A 27,801-nucleotide genomic window follows, 5' to 3' on the forward strand; every position below is an offset into this window, starting at 1 on the left:
TATACTACCAGGCCTCTCCAGATGCTTGGCAGAAGCATGGAGCCCTTCTCGTAGCTGTCTCTGAAGGACAGCCCTGTGTGTGGACTGGAGCTCTGCAAAGGCAATATGGACCCCCAGTGCATCCAAGAGTTTAGTGTTTTGGCTTGGTAGATTAAGCCCATACTCTCTTGAGGCAAAAAAAAAAATTAGATGATAAATTCCAGACCACCAAAATGAAAAACGAGGAAAGGCAAGTGGTCAAACAAACAAGCAAACAAACACAAGGAGGTCTCTCTGTATCAGCTAAAGCACTGGAGGATGTTATCTGCATCCTCTTGGTGAGTTCCCATCTCAAGGCCCTGGCTTCCGTCCTCTGTGCTAGAGACCAAGCAGTAGAGGAGCACAGGTGGTGGGCAGCCAACAAGTGTGTCACAGTCAGGGTAGGTCAGCGACTGTCCCATCACCAAAGTCCAAATATGTTTATAAAAGGGCAGCTCTCTTGCCATATGCCTCTGAAGAAAGTTGATGCTCCTTAGTGAGCATTTAGGTCATTCAGCAGAGGCCCTGCCCTTCCAGGCACATCCTCTGCCTGCCCTTCCAGGCGCATCTTCTGCCTGGACCTTTGCAAACTTGTCCTACCTAGGGTCCTGCAGAGCTGTAGCTGCCATCGTCACAGTGTGACACATAAGATGCAAGGTGACACCACTGTATGATGAGTGAACAGTTGCGCATCTGGGCGAAGAGGTCAACAGTGTCTCCTTCAAGTTTGTGTTTTCACAGCCCACATCATCGTGAAGTTCTGCTAAGCCGGACTGATACCCTATTGGACTCTGGAGGCAGTTTAGATATTGAGTGTAGCTCTGGAGCCATCTTGGTTACCACTGAGCTGTGTGACACTGAGTGGAGCCCTTTCCTTGTTTGACACCTCACTGCTTCTGTACCCTGAGTGAAGAGCAGAGCCTGTGTCATCTCACTGATTCTCGCATCATAGGCGTGCCTGGTCACCTCCAAGAGAAGTGCCTTTCTCTCCTTGGGATCTGAACTGTGCTAGATCTGAGACCCAGTATGACGGTTTGGGGGATGTTACCTACCTTCCTGCATGATGTTCTATAAACTTTGTCAAGAAATGCTGTTTCTATTCACCTTTCTCCCCCACTGGAAGAAACCCCAGGTGACCATCAGGTTACAGGGCCTATGTACTGTGTGCCAATGACTAAGGAAGAAAGGTGCTGGTCTCAGGTACTAACCTGTCTGACCAGCAAGAGATAAGGAAACTATACCGGGCTTGTTAGTCTCGAAATTTCTATAGATCAGAAAACACTACAGGTTCACTTTCTCTCTTCGTTGAGAGATATAAAAGCAAAATGATCCTTTATACCTATTATCTAGATGTCCTTGAGGAGGAGGCCCAGTGAGGTTGCTGTGCGGAGCACCAAGTCCTCCAGAAGAAGCCTCCTTTGATCTGGCTTTTAGTTTAAGCAGAGTCCACTGAGCCAGCCCTGCAGCCATGTTTGTGAGAAGCTACCACACTCACAGCGCAGCACTGTGGTGCTCAGCCTTAGGTGGAGAAAGCTGAGCATAGTTGGGGTTGGGATGATCAAACCCAGACAGTTTCCTACAATTATATTTTTAGTGCATCTATATATTTGTTACAGAGTGTGCTGCATGCTAAACATATTTTCCTTTGTGGGCCAGTGGGAATGACAAAGCACACTGAGGGAGCACAGGTAGGATGGTTTTTAGTGTGCTGGGGCCCCTGGCTGTTATCAGCCTCAGCTTTACAGCATGACATCACTCATGCCTCAAAGCTTCAACTAAATTCTTTAATTTCAACAACTTTGTTGCCATAAAACCATAAAGGAGGGCAGCGAAATTCAATACACAGAGCTTAGGACCAGGACTCCAGGGAGGTAAGTGACTGGGAGTCACCAGCAAGGGGATGATCCCTTCAACCTGGCTTCCTGTTTCCCAGGATGTCTGGCTGCTGCATCATCTTTTCCTTCCCTGTGTCCCTTTCTCATGGTGCTTTCAGGTCGCTCAGAGCCACCAAGCACACATGTGCTTCCCCTCAAGGCTCTGTACTTGTGCTTAGTATGAAGTTATTATGAGGTTTACTAGTCTCCAGAGTTCTCAGTGCCCCCTTCTCAAAGTATGTTTTGTTGTTGTGGTTGTGGTTGTGGTCTTTTGTAGTTGTTGTCTTAGTTTGTTTTTTTGTGGGAGTTTTTGGTCACTGGTTTCGTAGTTAGGGATATTTGCCTGAGTTTTGGAGTTTTACATAAATCTTTTAAGAAATTATGGCAAACACAAGAATATGTAAATTGTTTAACTATCTGAATGTAGTTTTAAATCTCAAGTGTGTGAGTCTTTCTTTCTCTGTCATTTTTAAACTTATTTTAAAAGACTTTTTAAAAAATCATTTGTGTGCATGGATGCCATATGTATGTACATAGGCAAAAAGGTCAGAGTGTATATCTGATCCTCTAGAGCTGGAGTTCCAGAGGTTGGGACCCTCTGGGTATGGGTACTGGAATCCATACTTGGATCCCCTGGACGAGCAGAAAGCATTCTGCCCGCAGAACTTTCTTTCTGTCCCCTCCATTGAGTTTTGAGTTGGAGTTTCTCACTAACCCTAGAGTTCGCTGGTTACTAGACTGGCTGCCTAGCAAGCCCCTGAGGTTTTCCTCCCAGTTCTGGGATCATGGCTTGGTTGTTTTATGTTTTTTATGCTTTTTAGTTTTTAGTTTAGGTATTTTTGGGGGGGATGTCTTGTTTTGTTCTCTCTTGTTAATCAGTTTATGAGATCCAAATTCAGGTCCTCATGTTTTTAAACAAAGGGTTTTACCCATTGAGCCTTCTTGTCCAGCCCTAAGAACTGTAATTGTTTTTAACGTAATTTAATTCTTTTCTCTGTCCCATTTTGCATATTAGAATATTCAAGATGAAAGCAGCTGTTTCATGGGAGAGACTCTGTTAGGAGCATCACACATGATACTGATGTACGTCTACTCTGAAGTCTGTAAGATCAATATTGTTGCACCCATTTTATAGATGAGGCAACTGAGTCCATCTAACTTGGAAGCCCCTGTTAATTAGTACTTTGGGTTTGCAACATTTCCACAACTGAGACTTAATTGCACTGATACATTCAGAGGAGTGTCAACATGCCACTATCTGGTCAGTTTCTTTCTTTGTTTTGACACAGTATTACCATGCATCCTAGGGTGGCCTTGGACTCCTGATCCCCTTGACTCCTTGTTACAAATGCCGAGATTACAGGTGTGACCACCATGTCTTGCTTTGTTTTCCATATTCCTGTAACAAGAGATGGTCTATTGTTTTGTATGAGAAGGGGCTACTAATAGAATTATTGATTCTCCTTCGTAATAAGGGGGACCCGCTTCCTCTTGTCTTCCACTTGTCATTGGAAGGGACAGGTGCTTGTTCGTAGTAGCTCAGATGGGCCACACCTCTCCAGGCTCCATCCAAGGACACTGAGTTCCTGTGGTTGTCAGGTCAGGCTTTTCTATTATGATGTCACAACCCAGTTATTTGTGAGACCTCTGAAAGCTTACTTTGGTTCAAACTACCAGACAGGCTTTTGTCTTCAGGAGAAAGGTGGGGGTGGAGACTGTGGAGGAATTAAAGATTACCGTTGTGCCTGCTTCATGCACCGTCTCACTTCACCCTCAGTAAAGTGTGTGACTCTCACAGGCTCAGGGAGGTTGTGTGGCATGAGTGAGAAGCTGAGAGAGGAGGGTACCTTGGTCTCAGTTCTCAGGGGCGCCTTCCTCATTACACCTAGGCGTTGACCCAAAACAGTGAGGCCAGATTCACAGGAAACAGCGACAGCTAGTTGGCTGCACTAGCCCGTTTTCTGACGACCTTGAACCTCAGTCAGCAAGGCAAAGCAGATAAGCAAAACTAAAACAAACCACAGCAGTTGTATAATAGGTTAAAACTCCTAATGAGGAAAGCAGACTGGGCAACGTGGAGCTTGTTGACCACTTACTCACCTACTATGTGTGAGGCCTTGGATTCTGTGGGCAACTCAGAGAAGTGGGAGGGGCCTAGGAGACTGTTAGCCTTACCGTCTGAGGTATAGAGTAGAAGCATAAATTGTCTCTTGCACCTGGTCTCTTAGGGGTATCCATGATGCAAAGCTTTAATGTCCTGTAGATCTTTTTCTTGTCTGTCTGACTGCTGAGCACAAAAGCTATACTGTGTGTCGAGTGACTGGGTTGATCCTTCTAGAGAGAAGCTGTGTTTGGTATCTAAAGAACAATGAGGGTGTGCTGCTTGGCTGATCAGTGTGGGATCAAGTTCACATTCCTCAGCACCCACACTCCCACCTCCACACACGTGGGTGGAAGCAGAGCAAGGAAGGGCAGGTCCTTTTTACCCTAAAGAGATGTGAGCTCTGGCTTTCCTAATATGGACACAGCTGGGCCTGGGGAGCATTAAGCATTGATTTAATCCACTGCTGGAGGTGCGTACCAGGAAGAAGAAATGGATTAATCACCAATCAGCACAGCCCTTCCCCTTGTTTTTCCGAGGGCACCTCCTTCTATGGACCTAAGTGTTTGGTGAACAAACACCCTGGAAACTGGCTTTCTATCATAATTATTTGTATTAAAGTCAGAAATCCTCCAAGGTGGTAGACTTTACTTTCCTCTGTGTGTGTGAGGGAGAGATTTTTATACTTGTTAATAGAGATTATTCAGGCACAGTCTTCTCTTTGTAAATTGCAACTTATTTAAGTTCCATTTAAGGGCCTGATGACCAGCAATCTCTTTTGAGTGGGAAATTTTACAAAAGAATAGATTTTTCTGGGGTCATAGACTTCTTATAGAGTCTTTTCTTCAGAGGCACGTGGAACAGCAGCACATCCACTCGCGCGCGCACACACACACTTATGCACACCATGGCACATGGGGCAGCGGCACAGGCACATGCACACACTTCTGCACACCATACCATGCCATGGCAAATGAAGGGAAAGTGTCCACATGTGCTGCTGGCTTTCCAGCTAGTAAAATACCATCAGACAAAATATGTGTGTTTGTGCCTTTGGGAAGATGTTTGTCATTAATTCTCCCAACATGCATGCATGAGGGTGTGTGTGTGTGTGTGTGTGTGTGTGTGTGTGTTTTCTAATCAAGGGAACCCATTTGGCCTGAGCAGGAAGTCAGCCAACATGGCTACTCTTGAATGAAGCAACCCCTTTGTACATAGCAAAGGGTCTTTTCCACTGGCATAGGCCTCCTCCCTGATTCTAGGCTAGATCTTCGATCATGGGAAGTGCTGCCTTCTGTAGACAGTGCTCTAGGCCAACATTAAACCAGCCCTCCCCCAAAGGCACATGTTAAAGTCTTTGTGCAAGACCCAGAATTGTATTAACCATGAATCTCAAAAGTATTCCTTGCTTCTTCGTGGAAGGGCCATTGGAATCTTATATTGTTTAAGTCTTTTTGTAGGTTTGTTTATTCATGTCCTTATTCCTAAATAAAAGTGTTGGGAAATGCTCCCTGTGTCAGCCCAACAGGACCATGTCTCCCTTCTTTCTGCCCATGGGAACTTGCTGTCATAGAGCACAACACCCTCTGTGTTATTGGCCTTCAAAGTTAGATGCCACCCGGTTGGTGAGATGGCTTAGCAGGTAAGAGCACCCTACTGCTCTTCCGAAGGTCCTGAGTTCAAATCCCAGCAACCACATGGTGGCTCACAACCATCCGTAACGAGATCTGGCGCCCTCTTCTGGAGTGTCTGAAGACAGCTACAGTGTACTTACATATAATGAATAAATAAATATTAAAAAAAAAAGTTAGATGCCACCCAAATATCTATATTTTTTGATAGCTGTTACATATAGGGCATCATTAAAAACCCCCAAATTAGTGTTTCTCAGCACTGTTGGCACATTGAAATTACTGAAAAAAGAGGACATTAAAGTGACTCTGAGGCATAAATCATAGTGGGCCCCAAATGCTGAGATTTGTAATACCCCTACCCCAACACCCACCCCATATCAACACACCCTCTCACACCACACCACACACTCACACTGACACACACACACATACATACACACACACACACACACACACACACACATATTGTGAGACACATACACTGATTCTCAAAGAGGATTTAGAGGTAGAAACTGCAGATGGAAAGCCCCTGTATGTGATTTAGTATTTCATCTATGACAATCCTTTAAGGTTATAGTGTCTATGAGTAAATGTCAAGGTCACATGAAGAATTACAGTCAGGTGCTGGGGAGCTGGCACACTCAATAAAATGCCTGCCATGCACATGTGATGACCTGAATTTGATCCACAGAACAGGTATAACAAAGGCCAGCACGGGGGGAGGCAAGGCAGACAGACTGTGGCCACCTTGTCAAGCTTCAGCCAATGAGAGACCCTGTCTCAAAAACTAAAGTGAACAGCTCTCAAGGAACAGCACTCAGGGTTGGCCTATTGCCTCTATGTTGATGTGCACACATGCATGCACATCTGCACACACACATTTATACACTAAAAAAACAAAACTATATCCATACTTATGGTGAAGAATATATAATAATGTCTCTTTTAGCAGATGTTATGGGGTTGGGTTACATTTTGTGGTCCGTAATTTAACCTGGGGTTAATCATATCCATATAATAAACAAGATTTTTAAAGAGACATGGTCACAGTGGATGTTCTAATCAGAACTTAGGCTATATGAAGTGATAAAGGCACTGGAGCTACCTAAGACCCAGTGTCTGCATTCGTAAGCAGTGACCTCATGTGGCATAGGCAGAGCAGCTTAAGTGACCTGTGCTGTGTAAACTGCTTCTCTTGATACTGAGCTGTTCTGGTTTTCTACCCGTTACAAGTTTCTTGTGATCTTTGATAGCTGGTACTTCAGAGCACCTTTCCTCTGGCCTTGATATCATTAAACTGGTCAACATTCCCTCCTCTCCTCCCCTCCCCTCCCCTCTCTTCCCTCCCCCTCCCCCTCCCCTCCCCCTCCCCCTTTCTTTTCTCTTTCTTTCTTTCTTTCTTTCTTTCTTTCTTTCTTTCTTTCTTTCTTTCTTTCTTTCTTTCTTTCTTTTTCTTCTTCTTTCTCCTTCTTGAATGAATGAGTGCTCTGCTGCATATCCACCTGCATGCCAGAAGAGGGCATCAGATCCCTTTATAGATGGTCGTAAACAACCATGTGGGTTCTGGGAATTGAACTCAGAACCCCTGGAAGAGCAGTCAGTGTTCTTAACCACTGACTCGTCTCCCTAGCCCTGTGGTCAACATTCTTATGACACCTCTGTGGTACATATGTGATACTATCTTTACTGTTGTTGTTTCCTAATATTTTCTTTGAACTTCATAATGAACATAACCATATGGCCTTAGCATTCACATGTAACTTCCAAGTGTTGTATTAATGGAGAGAAATGCTGGAAACATGACATTTTCCAGCTCACCAAGGAGAAATGCAAATTAAAGTGGAAAAAAAGTAAAACCCAATATTTTTATTTATTCAGACCTCTCCTTCTCAAAATGGAGTTAAGGCAGCTTCCAAAACAGAAATGGCAGAACTTGGCAGGAAGATGGGCAAGAAGCTTAGTTAATACCCAGCAAACTGTCCCTGAGGTTCCTGTCCTGGCTAAGGAGGACCCCAAAACTCCACATCATGAGAAGGATGAAAAGAAATGAGGTGCCTTAGTCTGACCATTCCTGACATCAGTACCAGAGAGAAGTAAAACCAGGGAAGAAATAGCCAGGTCCCAGTCAGCACAGCCGTGGATCTACAGGGCCTTTTCTCTTGCTGCCCCTCCATGAAGGTGGACGGCATCTCAGCAGATCTACATGGTAAGAGGTCATGCCTAGAGTACAGGAAGATGGAGTCCTTTACAGGGCCAGCTTTGTAGAGGTCTGACTGGGCCCAAGCATGAACTTAGCCACATCCTCACCCCCTCCCCGGGAGAAGTTTCTTCATCCATAATCTGGGAACTGGGAAATGGGCTTGAGCCTGCGGGAGGTGTGATTGTTTTGTTTTTGTGTTGTTTTTGTTAGCACAGAGCCATTAGTTAGCCTCCCTCAGCTCCTTAGCGAGGATCATGAGCTTACAGCAAAGAGCACAGTCCAGTAGAGGAGCCATGGCTAGGGTCCATGTGCCCAGGCTCAGTCGTTAGTGCTAAAGTCCAGGGGAAGGGGATCCCAGCATCTTACATACTGTCCACTAGCCTGGGCTCCACAGAGCATTCTGGGTAGCACGGATCAGGGCAGGGCAGCACTTACAAACAGGAGAACATCAATCTGGGCAGGGAGCTAAGCCTGCGGTGGGCCACCCAGTGTGATCCAAACTTCTGTCCTGAAAATTAGGCTGTAGGGCTAAATCTCCCTCAGAAAGAAAATAGGGCCTTCATCATAGCACCAATGAAGAAGACAGTAACAGTATGCTTTCTTCTAAACTCGGTGAAAACAACACCTAAGGCATGTTAGATTCAGTAAAAATGTAAAGCTGTGACACTTGGTCAGTTTTAATTCTGACTTGTTCCTGTTGTTTCATCTGTAGGTAACTGTATCTGTAGACCCTGCAGACACCTGCTGCCCTGCTGTTTTGTGTTGTTGTTTTGTTCTGTTGCTCAGACTGTCCTAGAACTCACAATCCTGCAACCATCTCCAGTGCTGATACTATAGGCCTGGCATAGGTTAGTAACAACCTCAGATCCTCTGGGAGCCAAAGTCCTTGGCTTCTCTCTACAGATGGTTCTCCCTTGCCTTTGCCCAGGGGAGCATAATTTGCTGTCTGTTGGAATAATTAAAGGGCTCCCTGTGTTTGCCCTACAGGGCTTCCTGTGGACTCTCCTCATTCCTCTGTGTTATGCTTCGTTCACCAGACAGAAGCAGGAAGAGATCACCCACCCTACCAGTACAAGATTGGTATCAGGGCCCTTCCCATGAGAGAGTAACTTCCTCTCCACTAAAAAAAGATTGAAAGAGAAAACCAAAAAATACTTTCTCTGTGACAATAATTTCCAGTTTCTGTATTTAGCAGGGGTTTTGTTTAAAAGCAATGACATTTCCTTAGGCGCTGAATTTTTCTTTGACTGTTATGAACTGCTTTGACAAAAAGTTTCTTAGAAAAACTTCCTTTCCAAGCATGCCTGTCAACTAGCTGAGGCATTTAAAAAGATATAATTCAAACATAAAACAGTCCATTTTTAAAGGATATCTTGAAAGTATGTCTGTCACTCTGGAGGATGCTAAACTATCCATCCCTGACTGCAAAGTTTCAATGTGTTTAAAAGTTTCTCCATAGCTTACTGACATTTGCGCTAACTCATAAGCAAGAAGGGATTTAAGTAAATACCAGAGAAATTTATTCAGGTTGTAGTATATAGGGACTTTTTTTTTTTTTTTTTTTTTGAGGCAGGGTTTCTCTGTGTAGCCCTGGCTGTCCTGGAACTCACTCTGTAGACCAGGCTAGCCTTGAACTCAGAAATCTACCTGCCTCTGCCTCTGCCTCCCAAGTGCTGGGATTAAAGGTGTGTGCCACCACGCCCGGCTATAGGGACCTTTTATTTTCAATTTTTATTTTTTTAAGTCATTTTAGAAATGTGTCCCTCTGTTTTTTTTCTTCAAATGTAAAAGTCTGTGCTTTTTACAAATGTTGATATTCTAGCAGTTAAAGAAAGTGGAGTTAATTAGAGATATAATCATTATAAGATTAAACCACCCTTAAACTGGATAGTGTGTATTCCTCTGTCCCTGTCTACTTGTATTTACTTTAAATAAAATTTTATTTCAACTATTTATTTATTTATTTATTTATTACTGTATAAGTGTGTGCCGGACAGGTGCCATGGAAGGAGTGTATGTGCCGGACAGGTGCCATGGAAGGAATGTATATGCCGGACAGGTGCCATGGAAGGAGTGCATAGTCAGTTCTCTCCTTCCACCATGTAGACCCCGGGGGTTGAACCAAGGTGATCAGGCTTAGGAGCAGGTGCTTTGATCCACTGAACTCCCTCTCTAGCTCCCCTTCACTGTGACGACATTGAATATCTGTTGTGTTTGAGGCCGTTTTAATGACTAGACAAAAATCAAGAAAAAACTAAACAGGATAGTGCCATTCCAGAAGCTTAAAGTATTGTCAGGAAGATAGATATTTAATCAGTTAATAATAAAAATAAATAATAAGGTGGTAAGATGGCTTCGCAGGTTGAAGGTGACTGCTGCAAAGCCAACAACCTAAACTTTATCTCACACCCACGAGGTAGGAGACGCCTGACTGCACATTGTCCTCTGCCTCTACACACATGACAGGGCACGTACGCACGAACACACACACACACAAACACACTCTCCCCCACATACATACCCACATGGTAGATTAAAAATAAATAGCCATAAAAATTGTGCCGTACTGAGTGAGCCTAATATAAGATGAGGGTTTGATTTCAGTTTCTTAACACTGGCTCTTCAGACATGAAATGCAAAGTATAAGTGCATTTTATAAAATATGCAATGGAAATAATGAGTGTGTGTGGGAGGGGTGTGAGATATGTGCTTTCAAGATCTGAAACTTAACCCTGCTCTAATAATGAGGCCTCAGTGACAGAGTTGCAAAAGACATACAGGCAGGGTGCTATTAGAATACTGGCGAATATTGGACTTTGAGCTTGATAGTGAGGAGAGACCCTTCAGGCATGGTACTTTAGGTAGAAGCCAGAGGCAGGCCATGTGTTTGCAGTAAAGCAAAGCGAAGTGATGGGATTGCAATTTCCTTTGGAAAGACTCTCCTGGCTTCTCTATAGAAAGTATTGTGGGGCAAGGGAACACATTAGGGGACCATTCCATCTAAGTCAGTGCTGGGCAGGGCCGAAAGGGGCTGTTGGCAAGGGCCAGACCAGATTTTGTTTCCTAAGATATTACCAGTGGTTCTGTGGGGGTTATGGATTTGAGAACAGTTTCACATACACATGTGATTTGAGATTACAACAAACTGAAAATTGTAGGACCAAGGCGGGGGGGGGGGGGAAGAGCCTTTAAATGCTTTAAATACTATCCAGCTGTAACAAGTTCTTATAGATGTCTGTGTACAACTTAATTTGCAATAGTTACCTTTCTCACTAATAATAAACTCTTTGTGGTGATCTCCTTATGTAGTTGTTCCTGAGGGTGGTAAACACCCAAGGGGAAAAATTAATGATCAAAGGCAGTGTCTGCCAGGATGAATGGATATTGATTCTGGAATTGTGAGTAGCAGGAAGCTTGAATAGTTCAAAGTTATCTTCCTGTTTAAAATTAAGTAGATTTCTGTATATTGTATTGTTGATAATTTTTAACTGTTTGTGTGTGCTTCCCCGCTTCCCAAAGCATTAAGCATTTCTATGCGTTCCCCTTAAAGCAGGGTAAAGTTGGATGTGATGGTTGTACCTGTATGTAAGATCGCTTAATATGCATAAGATACTTAGCAAATGAACATGCATTTTTGTACCTGGATAGTGAGGTACAGAACTGACTGCATCCACTTACATTCTAGTGTTTTGTTGTTTTTGTTTGGTTTACATTTCTGGAAATACAAACACTGCTAAGAATCCCCTACACAAGCAGGCCTGTTGTCTATTTTAGGACATAGTCATCTTTAGTGGCCACAGGAGGGTCCGGCTGTGCTTGGGAATGGAGGGTACAATAAAGTTTTCCATTCTGATGTCTCATGAAGCAGTTCGTCTTTGTGTAAAGTACTCCACAGTGAAGTTGCTTCTATTTAAAGTCCGGAGTTTGATCTTGCCTTTGATCTAAACCTTTTGATCTTGAAAGAAGGATGGAGTAGCAATAAAGGGGGCCCCACAGACTTTTTTTTTTTTTTTTAAAGAAATGTGATAAAGTTAAAGGGCAGCTGAGTCAGCCAGTCCCAGCAGCACAGCAGCCTCTCCTCAGGCCTGGCTGGCACAGCTGGTACGTGGGGCGAGTCCATCCTTAACTGTGGAACAGGAGGGCCCACCTTCCAGGTCCTTGGTGATGTGTGAAGACTGGACTCCCAAGATGACCTACACCGGCCACCTTGGTGGTGCTGGCAGAAAACTTACTTTCCCTCGGAATCCCGAGCTCAGGATCCCTCCATCCCTTAACCGGAGCCTCTGTCTAGACCCGGGGGCGTGTTGTGTTCGTGGGTGGATGAATGAATGCATGGATGGATGGATAGATGGGTGGGTGGGTGGGTGGATCTGTGGGGCGAGGCGCGTGGGGGCACAGGTCAAGGCAGAGGGTGCTTTCCGAGAACAATAACAGCCAGGACCCGGGCGTCTACACCTTTAAGGCAGGCCCCGCCCCGCCCGCGCCCGCCGGCCCGCCTGCTCACCCGCCCGCCCCCGCCGAGGTGTCGCGCTTGTGGCGCTGGGCTCCGTGAACTTGACTTGTTCTCCCCACAGGCGCTGCTGGAGGAGCGCAAGGCCGAGGACTGCTCGCGGAGTAGGCTCGCACAGCAAGTAGGCTCCGAGGTAAGTACAGCGGGCAGAGGTGGCAGTAGCGCCGGCTGCTCAGGTGAGGCGGACACCCGTACCTCGGCCTGCTTGAAATGCTGTTGGGTTTTGACTTCAGGTGGCGAAATGGATTCGAGTCAACCGCAGACCCCGAAAACGCAAACGAGGGAAGCGAGAAGCCGCCTTCGAAAAGGTAGGAGGCCCTGGAGGGTGCTGCTGGGAGGAGCTCCTGTGTACTGCCGAGCCCAAGATTCAGTCACTGCTACTAGAACAGCATTTGGGGAGTCTGTGCTTTCCAGCAAGAAAGCTTTACCTGTGTGGAAAACAGATAAACAGTGGTGTCCACCTTGACCGGGATGGGGGGCCTGTCACGTGCTCCTTACACTGCAGGGGTGCCTGGAGAAATGAAACCTTCCAGGGGGACATCCACAGGCAGGCTTCAGCACATGGGCCCACACAGCCAAACCCCTATCAGGAATCCTGTGGGAACTGGAGACCGGCAGTGTGAGAAGTGGGCAACTTCAGACACGCCAGGACCAATTTTCTTTTTTGCTCAGCATTTTTCCTCCTGAATTTGGAATTTTAATACTTTGTAGACCTTGCCCAGTGCTTCCCGTTGTGAATGTGTGGGGTTGAAACTTGTGATAATTTGAAATCAGGTGAGTAGTCCATTAGCCCTTTTTCTTACTTACTGAAAAAGGGGCAAATGTTAATGACATGTTTTGGTTTTGTCAATTTTGCTTAAATATACTTTTGCAGTTGGGTGGGCAGGAAGAGAGTTATTGCACTAAGGGACTAAAATAGCGGTGTGTTGTTCTGCTGCTGGGATAGATGATGAATCACTAGGCTCTGAAGCCAAATCCTTGCTGATAACTATGCTGCCAGCTCCTGTGTTGCCTTAGTATGGGCATCGGGCATCTGAGAACATGCACAGAGCTCACGGTAATGGTAATGTGAAATTTCAGTATGTACTCGAGGGCACTCGGGGCCACTCAGAAGAGACCAGGCAAAAGAACTAGCTAGGCATATTGCTGGGGACATGCAAGGGGCTCAAATTATGTGAGAAGTGCTCCCCCTCCCAGCCTTATAAAGAGCAAGCTATGCATGTCAGCTAAGGTAGCAGTGATAAGAAACCAGCTCTTAAACAGATGGCTTTGGAGCCATACATTAGATGCTATGGCAGGTTGGGATTGTTGTTCTCTCACAATTTAGGTGATTTTAAAAGGTTTGTGACTAATGAATGAGATCATAAAAATAGCTAAAGAATGAAAACATGGTATGCCTAGCACTTGAACAAATGCTTATAGGTATAATTATTAAGCAAGAAATAAGATCAGCCACACATGGAAATAGGAGGAGGCATTATTGAGTACTTGGTATTTCCACTACCAAAATCTGAAGCAGTAACTGTCCTTAAGAATTAGGGAGGTGAAAACAATGGAGGCCTCCATCTTCTAGTACAGTAGCAGCTCTCCCCCAACCATCCCTTCATTGTGCCCCATAGGCCCACTGGAAAAGCCACCTCTGACTTTCTTCCTAGTCAATGTGGGTAGTGGTTTTAAAGAACTTGAAGCTGAATTGGATGGCCTTCCCTTCTAGGAGTACAAGGACATCTGATGTCCCAGAGACATGTGTTTGTGTGGTGTCCCCACCTCTTTTTCCCAGGCCAGCCCCAACAGGCACTTTCCCTGTCACACCTGGCAGAAGTGTCTGACAAGGCAGGCACTGTGCAGGGCCAGGTGAGCAGTCAGGTCTGTGACCCAAGGGCATTAGAGTGCAACCTGAAAGGCACAGGACCTAGGGGATCAATAAGGTGAGTGTTCAAGCCAAGTCTGGTGCTAGGACTTCATCCTGTTGCTGGGGAGCCTTGCAGTAGGTCACTTACTGTTGATTCTGATAAGTTGCAGAGCCTGGCTTGTACCTTCATACCCAGCACTCAAGAGGCAAAGGCGTGAGTTTAAGGCTAGTCTAGGCTGCATAGTTTCAGGACAGCCAGGGCTATGTAAAGAGATCTATCTCAAAATAAAATAAAAAGGAAAACAAAATTTGAAATGTCTGCTGGGCCACAAGCAAGTTAGCACGCGTGTCCTTTCTGTGCCCCACTGTGCATGTGTCTGCGTTCACTGGTCTAGCAAGACTGAAATAAGAGTGTACATGTCAGGCATGCATGTTCTAGACCTAGCTGTTGTCTACTCCTTTGTCTAATTTGTCCTTGCCCTCTCCCCTGATGACCAGATGTCCTCCCTCCATGTCCTCTATTCCTCAAGTGTCCCCTACTTGAGGCTCTCAGAAGTCAACCCAGATCAGACTAAACTGGACTGGACTAGGTGGATCGGGTCGAATGGTCTGTGGACTAGATCCGAGTGACTTTGGCTAAGTGGCTGGTACTAAGTATGCTAGGACTGCAGCATTTTCCTTCCATGGGCGGAGGCAGCTCTTTCTGCCTGGTAAAAACAGAACCGTCGGGATAGCTTGAGAAAGGAAAACAGCCGCGGCAGCAGGCCAGGCTCGGAGCTGTGTGGAAAGAATGTCATCTTATGGGAAACGTTTTGTTTTCCCTGAAAGAAATCGTCTCAGGCACATAGTCTGGTAGAGCTTGAAGTATTAGCTGAGAGTCTGAGCCAGAAAAGCAGTGCAGCCTGCCCGTGAAGTCTGAGCTGTGAAGAAGCAACTGGAACAAGTTGAGTGACTTCGCCACCTCGCCCTGTGAGTGACTGGAGTGCTTTCCCGACTATCCTGGCCTCATGTCTTCTCTCTCTCTGGCCATTCCTGTTACCAGGAAGCCACCTTTAAGGACTTTATGTACCCATCTGAAGGACCGTCATTCTTCATTCTCCCTTTTGCATCTCCTCAGGATGTCCCTTGACATCCTTTTCCATGTTGTCCTAGCTTCCTATCTCTGCCATGGCTTTAACCAGATTACCTCAAGCCTGTGTCCTCTCTCCTGCTCCTGGAATGTTTCCCACCTACTCTGATGTTCTTCCTTTCTCTGTTATTTCAAATGCTTGTTATTTACTTTGAGTAAATTTGGCTACAAAAAATCAAGAACATGCATAGCACGCAGACTACTTTCCTGGGCTAGCTCTGTGGGGCTGGCTACAGCTGTGATTCCAACAGTGAGGAGAGAGAGAGAGAGAGAGAGAGAGAGAATATTTTAAGGTATGTGCATGAAAATAGAGTTTAGATAACTTCATTATTCTAAGAACTAAACTATATAACACAATAGCACCTTATGAAATGGTATATTTTAAAGACAATGCACTTGGAGTTTAAAGAGAACTCTATTGTAAGATTCAAAAGAATCTGACTTCTTGGTTACTGCACATTTGGTAACTTAGAGAAAACCTCCTTTGCCATTTCCACTTTAGCCTTTGTGTGCATGCTGAGATCAGAAGTACTCACAGACTGGCTGTCCAGCCACGGGGGTGACTCACAAGCCACCCTCTGTGTCTGGTGCATCTGAAGCAAAGGTCCAGAGGGAGGTGAACCAGCCTTTGTGAGTCATAGTGCCGCCAAGAGCTGACACTGGCTTCTGCCACAATTGGAGCTTACAATTTTCTGAAACTCACAGTGATGTGTTCAGGTTAGATATAAAGACTGAACAGGAGAGTGAGATACATGTGCCTGAGCTGTTCATGACCTACAGCGGCAAGTAGTCAGCTCTGCCTCTTCTCGTTCTGATAAAATGCTAAAGTTTGGAGTAATTTAATCAGTTTTTACAACACCTTTCTTATTACACACTTGACTTGGAGCCACAAAAGCAGTGGTAATCTCTGTCGGGGCAATAATGCACGATGACTTTTAAGTCTATGTGAACTCGGGGAGGTCTATATGCCGTTTACTCCTTTGAGACGCAGTGAGCACTTGCTACACTTCTGGGGTGTGTGTGTGTGTGTGTGTGTGTGTGTGTGTGAGAGAGAGAGAGAGAGAGAGAGAGAGAGAGAGAGAGAAAATGAGAGAGAGAAAATGAGAGAGAGAAAATGAGAGAGAGAAAATGAGAGAGAGAGAGAGAAAATGAGAGAGAGAAAATGAGAGAGCACCCAGAATGTTAAAGGTAGGTGATTTAGGCTTGAAATAGTTTGTCACAGTGTTTGTCTTTTGTGACATAAGTCTTTTATATTCTGTTGTAATTCTGGAAACCAGTATTTAAGATTTTTGTTTTGTTTTGTTTTAAAGTTACTTAACTCTTTACTGGACTCACAGCAGCCAGTGGCGGCTGATAGGCTTCATTCACTTGTAGCCCTTGAGGCACAAGCCAGTAAAAGCAACCGTTGAGAGCTGGGAGCATGCAGCCAAGTACCCACCGTTGCTGGTAGCCACTCCCTGCACCCAGCAACCTGGCGGGTTTGGGTGGCTGCCCTTATACCTGAGGCAAGGCTCCCCTGGAGTTTCCTAGGCATGGTGCCCTTGCCTCTTTTAAGAGTACTGTTGCTTTTTGAGAATCCATAACTAGTCCACACTTGCCGAGCTATGGTCTCATACAATAGCCTCATTGATTTTTGATTTCCATAGAAAAGCTTTATGGGTTCTAATGAATTACCAGCCGCCCTTCACCTCCTCAGAGAGTGTCTTTGTGTCCTGGGCCTCGCCTTTGGAGAAGGACTTATGTGAGTGATGGATGCAGAGTAATTAATGAAAGTTGCTATGAAGCAACCAAGCCGGGGAAGGGTGTGTGTCTGTATGCAGTTTACTGTATTGCTGAGATGCTAAAGTAATCCTGTGTACCTGGGCCTTGTTTATGCATCTCTTTCGGCCCTTGTATTTATAATAAATCCTTAATATAATATTGAACATTGTATATCCAAATCTCATGTCAGATCAAACATGCAAGATCTTGAAATCTTTTGCTCTCTTTAAGCTGGACCAAGAGAAAATTGCTATATTTTTGTAGCCTCAGGAAGACATTCTGGTTTGTGTAATGTTATACCATTAAATTTTCATCTGTTCCCTAGACTGATTCTTTTTAAGAGTCTACAACTTAAATCCAGAAGAGATTCTGACATCTCTGTGTGTTCTGAAATCCCTGCCAGCTTTAAACTGGCCTAACAGGAAAAATTAAGACGATGACTGGCTGCCCTCAGCACTTACTCCTAACAACAGTCACCCGCTCGTCCCCACGCACCTCCTCACAGCCTCTCTGAGTGGAACCATTAATGCACCCATAGCTGACATTTGCCGTATGTCAAGCCCAGTTCTGAGTGATTTACGTGCAGCAGCTGACGTGAACGTCCCACTGAAGCCTGCCACAACCAGCAGCCCCACACAAAGACAGTGCAGACTGTATCGGACACTCTGTACGTTGGTGCAATATTAGCTAGTCAAGTAACTGCTACAAAAATAATACTTTGGGCAGTATCTTAAAATTCTTAGTCCTTAACCACCAGCACAAAGCGCGCATTTCTAAACTCTCAACCAGCATGTATTTTGAAAACACTCGAGAGTGTGCAGATAATTACACTTGTGTTGATTTCAGTGTGTTTGATGCCAGCCACCACCAATTCTTCCCTGACTCAAAAGATGAAAGCTATTTTCATATAAAACATAAGAGTGGAAAAGGGAGGTGGGAGAAGAGCATTCTTGTGGCTTTTTAGTTACTTTTATAGGCAGCGTTAATTTCATTCCTGTGACAGAACGCTTTCCTTGGCACTCACTCTCATCTTAGGCATTTTAATGAGCTGCTGTTTTGTGCCTGTGCTCATATGGCACTAATAAGATGTGTTATTTTTAGTAGCACCTACTGGTGTCACCTTGGGTTAGGACCTGTCATTGTTTCCATTAATTATGTGGTACAGCAGGCGGACACTTGAGTGTATGTGGCCTAGACGTCAGCCAGTGTGTATCTGAGATATATTCAACCTTGAGAGCCCCGCTCAGAGAAGACCACATGTGACCTCACAAGTATTTGTAGCATTGATTAGATGATGAAGCTCACAGTGGTATTTACGTTTGCATCCTCCATGATGCTGCAACAAAAAACAACAACAACAACAAAAAGGCCAAAACAAAACAAAACCTTTTATCATTTTGTTTAAGCTTGCTATTTATTTTGTTCTTTACTGGTTTTCCATGAAAATATACCAGTCAAGATTCCCTGGCTTTCCTGGAGACAGTCTCTTTAGGGTCTTCTAGAAGGAGGGCTTAGAGGTGGGAGAACCTGAGGCTGAGCCTGATGCTGGCCTCTGGGTTTGTTTTCCTCTGAGAACCCCTTTACCCCACAGGCCGCAGGCAGGCAGGCAGGTTTGTGAAAGTCCTACTTCAGTTTCACTTTCATATGAACTAGTGAGTTGGTCTTGTCATTTGGGGGGATTTGGGGAAATGTCTGGTTTGGCTCTCCAGGGTACTTTTTATAAACACCCTCCTTTCTTTAGTATCGATTGTGTGATGTGAGCAGGAAGGAAATTAGACACTGTTTCCGTCCCTTCACTCTTTATCATGTGACTCAAAATGTCCTTTTACTTCCAAGTAAATACGTCTGAACAGTGAACAAGCTGACTGTTTTTCCTGTAATTTCATGTGTGGGCATCGTCTGCAGGGGCAGTGGTGTATACTGTCCTTCTAGGGAGTACATATGACCTCAGGACACTGGCACCCTCCACCCCTTCTAGGTCGCTCTTAGGTGTTTGCTCTTCCCTTTCATATTTGGAAGCTCGTTCTGTTGTTGCTTCTCAGGAAGGGTTATGGTGACAATACTGAGTCATGGCTGTGTGATTTTAAGTTTGTCCTTAAACTTTACTTGTAGTTATTTATTTGGTCTCATTTCTTTTCTTCAGAGTGACCTGGTGTTTGGTTGGTTTTTGTTTTCCTTTCTGGGTGCCTGGATTTCTTTTTCTTTAAATTCCAAAAATCTTACTGTAAAAGTAGATTATTGTGGTTCACTTTCCACAGTTGCCACTTGGCCTTGAGTTTAATTTTTCTGGTTTGTAAGTTAAGAACATAAGTTTTTGACTTTTCAGTGTATAGACTTAAAGCCGAATAACTTGATACATGACGTGTTTTGAATCTGTTATTCTGATGTCCTTTCTAGACTCTGTGCTTAAGACGTTTGAAATGTAGAAACTGTTACAGGCAGACCTGAACTGACAGAGATATGGGCGGTTCTGGCCCTGTATGTTTGTGGGGGTGGGGGTGTGGGGTGTGGAGGAGGGCTCTGGGTGCCACTCAGGGAAGGCAACTTAGGAGCAAGATGCTTTCTGAAGCCTCTCGGCTGGAAAATTCCATCTCTGTTCTGTTTTACTCTTCCAAAACCCTGGGTTTATGTGTTTTCAGCTATATGTTCACAGAATAATACACAGAAAAACAACTACCTATTCTTTGATGATGAGTAACATAGAAAACTCATGTCAGCCAGTTTACCCAGACACTGTCTTGAATTTGTTATACAACAAGCCCTCTGTCAAAAACTGCTGGGAAATGCCAAGGAAACATGAGCTATAGTTTCTGGCTATGCGAAGGTATAACACAAGACACACCAACAATCAGTTGTAAAGCAATATGCAAGAAATAACCCAAACCGCACAGCAGAAGCAAAGGCTTCCATTGTGTGATGCATTCACCCGAGAACATCCCGCGCTCCTGTTGCATGCCTGGACCTTCTTTTGACGACACAACACTTCGCATACCTGGGCTGGAAGTTATGGCGGGAAATGGAGTAACCGAGTTAACTGAATCCATTTTAATACTTTTGTCTGATTTGTAGGCAGGGACGGGAATGGTTTTGATTGATTTGCATGTGAGCAGTGGTGTTGTTCTTCTTCCTTGAGAACATCGTTCTTACAATATATCCCCTAAGGTTTTGCAAGTGAGACTGAAGCCTATCACCTGTGTTCTGCCAACACTTAATAGTCAGGATGATCAAGAGATCCCAGGCCAGTGTGACCTCATCTCTGAATCATTATTCACCAAATTGTGTTTATTTAGGCAACTTCATTACTAACTTCATTTCATGTCCATGACATACAAAATCCTGAGCAAGGAGTAGAGTTTATAAGAAGTAATTGGAGAAAGCAGACTGGAAAACAAAGTTAACGAGGTCCCTGTCTCAGGTGCAGGATGAGCGCAGTAGGTCGACAGTAGCTGTGGGTCTCCTCCAGACTGACCGCAGGACACTGATGCGTTTAGTTCACTCAACTCTGGCTGTTTTGTAGAACTGAGGGGTCCGTGATTTCTGTGGTGGACGTTCAGATGGTCATCCTGGACAGATAAAGTGTGAAATTAGCATCTGTCTTCTGCTCACAACTCGGCCAGTGTAGGCTCCACTGGGTGTGGGTGGTTCCCTGTCTCCTCGTTCCAGCACACATGCCTCTTCTTTTCACTGGTTGGGTTTCTGTTTTCTTTCCTTTAAACATTTGGCTTAAGACAAAGAAAGAAGTAAAATGTTTCAGTATTGGGGATGGTGATTCATAGTTCTCCTAACTTTCGTTCTCTTGTGAGTTTTTGGATATTATGTCCTGGCACTGGGAGAGCATCTGATGTTCCCAGCGCCATAGCTAAAATGGGATCTCTTTTATTTTTTAACATTTTGTTTGTTTATTTTTAAGTTAGTGGCTCTTTGACGATACAAAGTGAATGGGCATGATGGGTCCTGTGAGTCTCAGTGTCTCATGTATCCACAAATTGAAAGTGTTGACTTCTCAGCCCTTGCACTCTAAACAGACATATGGAAAAGTACTGATTTTTATGTATGTGAAAGGAGGGAAGAAAACTGGATTAGCTTGTACCAAGAACCATGTAGAATGGGGGAAAATGATCAAGATGTGTGTGTGTGTGTGTGTGTGTGTGTGTGTGTGTGTGTGTGTTTGCTTTTTAAGAAGGAATCTGGAAATAGACATGCAGTGTGGTCTCCTGTTGCGGCCCTAACTTTCACATTCATGTTCAGTGTCAAAGGTACAGCTCACATCTCTTCCTGATGTGGAGAGAAAGGATGCTGGCTGCCTCAGAGCCCACAAAGCACAGCCCTGAGTCTCTGAATGACTATTGAGCTAGGTAGATCTTACATGCCTAAAAATTCACACATGTGCGGTATTTTGCATTGTAAGAAACTTATGTAATTGTGTGACTGTCATGGCCAACCTTGAGGGAGAGAGGAGCCCTGGTCTCAAGCGTGCCAGGCCAATGCTTGAGGTGAGTCCTGCAGCTGCAGACCTACAGCCCAATTTCAGATGTCTCTATCATCTGGAGTTCTTGTGTCAGATTCTGACCCATTCCCGTTCCTATTCCTATTTCTATGCTTTCTGACTTCATAGCTTGCCTTTCCTAGAAACTCTATTGCAGTTGACTTACAGACGGCTTAAGTGTCTTCCCTAGTTTGGGACTCTGGCCGACATTTCTCTGTGTGTCAGCAATTTACTCCTTCTGAGATTGTTGTTTGGATTTGTTGCAGTGATATTCCACAGCCAGACTTACTACATCTTGTTTATCTGTTTACAAGTTGTTAGGCATATTTGCCATTTTTATGTTATGAGTGCTGCTTCGCTGAACCACAGGAAGCTGTCCTTGTGTAGGTGTTTTCTTTTTCTTTGTGGGGCACTCTGGGCTAGAGCGGCTCTGCCCGCTGCAGGTGCTTGCCTAGCCGACTTCAGAAGTTTCTGTTTCACATCCCCAGCAGCAGTGTGGATGATCCCCAGAGTCCCTGACCCCCTTGCCTGTGCCTCCAGTTGGAAATCTGGGTGTTTCCCTAAGTGAGCCACCATACCTTCGAGGCAGCTGGCTTGTAGCAGCCTGCTTTCTGTTACAGAGCTCTTGTGTCCTGGAAGCCTTCTTTGGTGTGGCTTCCTTTCTGTCTTCTAAAGATGTCCCATCCTCACCCTGTGTGGAGTGGTGTCTGATGCAGTACTGTGTCTAAAGCTGCTGCCAGCCAGGATCCTGCATCCTGGAGAGTTTCCTCTTGTCTTTCTGCTGTGTTCCTTAGACTATAGGCAGAGTCCAGCTTTACCGAGATTAGGGACCCCATGTCATCTTGTAGAAAAATTAGTTATGCGCCCCTTCTGAGCCTGGTGGGAATTAGGCAAGTGACCTGGCATATACACCTGGCTTTCACTAAATACTTAGTGCATTTTAGGGTCCCTCCTCAAAAATGGCGAGAAAGGTTGATGGTCCACAGGCTTGTGGAGTGGGACTCTCCCTCTGTGTGCTGAGAGAGAACATGCCAGTACACATACTTACAGCCTGAGAAGTAAGCTCAGCCCTGGTTGCTCCCATCTCTCTTCTCTACCAGCAGCAAATGCAGCCTGCCCACGTCCAGACCTTACTCTGGGAAACTGTTGTCTCGGAGCAGCAGCCTTCCCTGTGTCCCTTTCGCCCTGTTGTGTGGAATAGGTGAAGGCCATCTCTCTTCCATCGAGTGTCTGAAACGATTTTCATGATGCCGATGGCTTTGTTTCTACCAGTCCTGCATTTCAGGTGGATCCATAGTCAGTTCTTATGCTGGGTTGGTTTTTGCATCATTTCTTCACCCAAGCTCTTTCAATTTTCAGACACTGTGGGCACTTGGAGCATATACAGTTAGCAGCGCACAGCTCCTGCGCAGCCAGAGAAACGGACGATCCCAGCTCCTTACCTTTCATAGAGCAGAAGTGTGTCATGTTTTAATTCATTTTATTATAAAAAGTGAACTCTGTTTCCCCTGGATATTCTTGGTCATATTGAGAGGCTCAGAGCGTTAAAGAAGACTAGTGTTTTGGACCGACGGAAATCTCACCGTGTACTGTGCTGTAGTGTTAGGAAGACTACAGAATTGAGGCAAGTTCACAAAATAAAATCATCACCAGCAGGAAGCTGTCAAAAACAACTGGAAAAGCCACAAATCAAGCAACTTGAGGAACAAGCTCTGTTCTGTTCTAACTATCACTGAGATCCTAGAGCCCATTTGCGTATGGGCCTCCTAAGAAGAGAGGGAGGTGATTGCCAACTGCTGTAAGGAGTGGGCAGCTTAAGATCTCTCTCACAGCTTCCCCAGGCCAGATGCTTACCGCAGTTACAAGACCCTGCATGCTCTCCTAGGCTGTGTGGTGGCCTGATTCTCCTTTGCCTCCTTTTTATTGAATTTTCCAGTTGTTTGTGACACCCATATGGGTGGAAGCAGATCAGTTTGGGGTTCTGGATGATGGTAAATGAAATGTGAGACTGGACGTGCTGTGTATGGGTCCTGGTGACTGAGGGAGATGGGAGAGAAATCTAGTGTACCCCTACAAGGCCTTCCCAAAGGGAAGCCTTATGCTGTGGCTTGCTTAGGAATGCACAGGCACAGATTGCACTGGCTCACCATCAAAGAATGGACAGGAAAGACTGCTGCTGCTGCAATAGCCAGGCATCTTCACGAGACATTAAAGTGGTGTGTCTATAGGGTACAGATTATTGGAAGTTTCTATGATGTTTGTCACAGACCAAAGAGCTGTAGCATAAAAGTATGTGTATGTTATTCGTGTGTGCATGCAAGTGTGCTGTGTGGTATGGTGTATGTGTATGGTGGTATGTGTGTATGTATGTGTGTTATGTGCATGTATATGCTGTGTGTGTGTTGTATGTGTGTGTATATATGTATGTGTGTTATGTACATGTATATGCTGTGTGTATGTTGTGGTGTGTGTGTATATGTGTGGTATGTATGTTTCTCTGTGGCTGTATGGTATGTGTGTGTGAGTATATGTATATTATATGCATGTGTATTCATGTGTGCTATGTGTGTGCTGTGGTATGGGTGTGTGTTGAATCAAACATAAGTGGCCATCTTATGTTGGAATGCAGCGTGGCTCTACCCTACTGGTCTCCCCACAGTCTTCAAATATTTTTAGTGGCTATGTTCCCTAGTTGTTTTTTTTTTTCTGTAATGCTTTCATGTTTGTACATGTTCATACCTTGATGAGTTGTAAATTTAGTTAGGGAAATTTTTTTCTTTCTGTGTGGTGCTCAAGGCCTTGAATGTTCTAGAGAGGTACTTTGTAACATGCTACGCCTGTGAAATTTTCTTACAATTTGTTGGACTTTGCTTGTTGGGCAAATCAAACCATCTCCAAAACTGTAGTGATAAAGTTAATGGTCTACATGGAATGTGCAGGTTTGTTACCTTAGAACTATGGACTCCCAGAGGGCAGAATGAGGAGGCAGTTAGGGGAAAAGCTGCTGGTAGACACAGAAAGACAGAGCTCTAAGTGGGTGGAGAGCACACAGGAGAGTGGGGGCTGAGCTGATCAGACTCTTAAAGGCTTCCTCGCCCTCCCTTTATTCCCTCAACAAAATAAAAAATACTGGAGGGAGGGTGCCAGGTCATACTGGCTCTGAGAGCCCCAGGATACCTTGCATTTGATGGTTGGGGATATCATCAATAGTTAGAAATAGCATGGCCTCATGAGCAAACACTAGACTGTCAGAAGACAAACCTGATTGATTTGGGGATATCAAGTGGTAGAGAATTCATGTTGTAGTGTGTGTACAATGGTTAGCTGTGTGTGTGCCTAGAAGCACACATGTGTGGAACATATGCAGACCACCTAACTGGCCTTTGGTCTCAGAGCTTTGTTGACCTGGGCTGGGGCCTGCTTTGTGGCCAGCCTACCGTCTTGGATTGAAGCCGCAGATACTGTTCCCAGAACTGACGGTTTGCATCTGACTTTGACTCACCAGCCGACCAAGCCTTAGGGGAACTGCCTGTATGTAATGCAAAGTCATTGGCAGCATGGCCCATCGAGGGGGCAGCTTAGATGGAAACAGTGAGGGTTAAACAGACAGAGCTTCAGAGCAGAAGGTAAAAAAATAAGGTGGTTCATTGCTTTGATTTGCTCATCTCCATACTCATTTTCTGTTTGTTTGGTCATGCTATGTGGCCCTGTCTGGCCTGGAACTGTATAACCCCCTGCCTCTGCTACCACTGCCCTGCTCCCCTGGTCAAGTTCTCCATAGACTCTGCCCCAGGATATTCCTGTGTCAGATATGAACCTAGATTCACTACTCCTCACTTGCTTCTTATGTCGAGCTCATTTTGAGGTCACAGGCTAGTACAGAAAGAACCTCTGTGTAGGTTTCATATATTATAGCATTTACATGAAGGTTAGGGGAAAAGCAGATCATGCCGGGGCTGTGTTATGAAAACCTTTACTAGCAAGTGGGCTGTTTCCTTGGTTTGTAGACAGCCCACTATAATGTATCTTAGGGTTGTGCTAGAATGTATCTTAGGGCATTATCCAGAAATAGGACAGAAGCTGCTTCAACAGTAGTTCAGTCAAAGCTCCCATTTTCAAAGGATGTTGTACTTCCCACTCCTTTATTTTACTTTGGTTTTCTTAGTCATGCTAACTGTGGTTGGACTGTTCGTTTCTCTTCCCAGAACATGTGGTTTCCTGAGAACAAAGTGATGCTGTGGTCAGCAGCTCAATTAAGCTGAAATCTAGCATTTTCCCCCCTCCTTAGAGTCCTCGACACTGGGGTATGGAGTCACACAGGTGGAATGAAATCTCACATTCCACTTTTTTCTCTTGACCACTCAAGCCTATGGTAGCCTCAGAATGCTGCCCGTGTGTCATTGTTCACAAACCATGGCACTAATGCTATAAGTGATGGCCTTCTAGTTTTCAGGCCTTATAGTCATTTGTCTTTTAGATGAAGAAGACAGGAGCCCTAGAGCTGAGGATAGATAGGGAATGGCAGTTGTAGTAAAGGCCACTGGGGTGTTTGCAATACTTCCTTGGTGTCTTCAAGCCAGCTGGAATGCCCCCAGTGTTAAGTTGCAGGCAACTGCACAGACACTGCTCTGGCAGGTACCAACTAGATGAATCAGAGTTGTGTAAGAAGCACACTTTCCAGTCTCACTTAGAAGTTGTCCTGGATTGATGCTTTTCCTGTAATTCCAGAACTTAGAAAGTGGGGACAGGATGATCAGAACTTCAAGGTCATCATCCTCAGCTGCAGAAGGAATTTGAGACCAGCCTGCTCTACCTGAAATCCTGTCTTCAGAAAACACTGGGGTTCTGATGGGAATTCCACTGGCTCCTCCAAGGGGATTTTAGTGGAAGCCACTAGAGCTGTTTTGCTGCTTTGGGGTGAGATCTCAAGTAAGCTCAATTTGCAAAGTCTAGCAGCCCCACAGTGTAGTACCTACTGCTGTCCTGAGCACAGAAGAAGCTAGTGCAGCCTTCAAGACAAGTAATGTGATCTCTACCCCACCTCCACTCCATGATAGAGGGCAGATTTTACAATAACTGTGGTTCTCAGGTAGAATTCACTTCGAGTAGTTAATATGTTTCCCTAAGCACAGACTTACTAACAGAAACCTACTTGGATGCTAAAGAAATGGGCTGTGTGTATCTCAGCTATGAGTAATGGGCTATGCATGATTAAAAAGGCTTCTCAGAATGGCCTTGCTTATGTAGTTGAGGATCGATACATTTTAGAAGGGTTTTATAGGTGAGCCACACTGTTACTTGGTAATCAGCTGTCACTTTCAAGTAGTTAAAAGGGTCCTTGGAAAAAGCCCAGTGGACTGACTGTGGCTTCCTAATTGCTAAGGATTGAAACTCCCATGCCCTCTGGATTATGAGCATTCTTGAATTTTTTATGGGGGAAGAAATTATTTTTTATGCAGGATAATTTTCATGTCAAATGTTGCATTAGCTAGCAGGAACGGTATTGGCAGGTTGTGGTCTCATCCTCCCAGATCCCGTCTTCTCTCTGCAGAGTCCAGAAAGAAGATGAAATGAGTGAGAAGGGCGAGCGGGGTGTGAGTCACAAAAAGATACCACCCATTGTGTCCAACAGTCCTCTTAGAGCATTCTAATGCTGCTGGCAGAGAATAGTCACTGCCCTGCAGACTCCATTAGGGGAAGGGTGGAGGCCTCTGGAACATTCTCCCCATTTCCTCCCGTCAGAAAAAGGAAGGACTAAGGACTTCATAGGCCAAAGGAAGTGACACCCAAGTGATGGCTACAGCAGTTCCCAGTGGTGTTTGTGTACCCCTGTTGACTCCTGGTTGCACAGACCGGGCCATGTGCCTGTTCTGGGCCTCTGCACACAGTACCACCAGCCAGTAAGGCCAGAGTAACTTTCAGTAAAGGGGATATTGGCAGTCAGGACAGTTTTATTACTTTTTTTCTCAAAATAAAAAGAACTCTCTTGGGGTTAGTGGGAAAGGAGATGCATAGAGTGTTTCCTATTTCCTGCTTTTTTGACTGTTTCCACGGCAATCTGTTTGTCATCAAATGGATATTTGCCCAAATTAACTGCAACTAAAAATACCAACACCCTTTTTCTATCAGTTTGGTCATCTTTTCTTTTCTTTTCTTTTCTTTTCTTTTCTTTTCTTTTCTTTTCTTTTCTTTTCTTTTCTTTTCTATTCTTTTCTTTCCCTTCTCCTCTCCTCTCC

The 27,801-nt window shown here is 44.8% G+C and overlaps 1 protein-coding gene across 6 annotated transcripts in view; it reads left to right on the forward strand.

Moving 5' to 3' along the window:
- The window catches only part of Aopep (aminopeptidase O (putative)), a 310,014-nt gene that overhangs the window by 236,879 nt on the left and 45,334 nt on the right, over nucleotides 1-27,801 (forward strand). For all 6 annotated transcript variants that reach the window (XR_003845375.1, XR_003845374.1, XM_021215555.2 and 3 more), the window contains 2 exons: nucleotides 12,402-12,470; nucleotides 12,571-12,645. Coding sequence is in view for 4 of the 6 variants with exons in the window: in XM_021215555.2 (XP_021071214.1) it covers nucleotides 12,402-12,470; nucleotides 12,571-12,645 (144 nt within the window). In the remaining 2 variants the exon portion in view is untranslated. The remainder of the gene's footprint in view (nucleotides 1-12,401; nucleotides 12,471-12,570; nucleotides 12,646-27,801) is intronic.

The sequence above is a fragment of the Mus pahari genome, chromosome 16 (assembly GCF_900095145.1).
Source record: "Mus pahari chromosome 16, PAHARI_EIJ_v1.1, whole genome shotgun sequence".
Taxonomy (NCBI): Eukaryota; Metazoa; Chordata; class Mammalia; order Rodentia; family Muridae; genus Mus; species Mus pahari.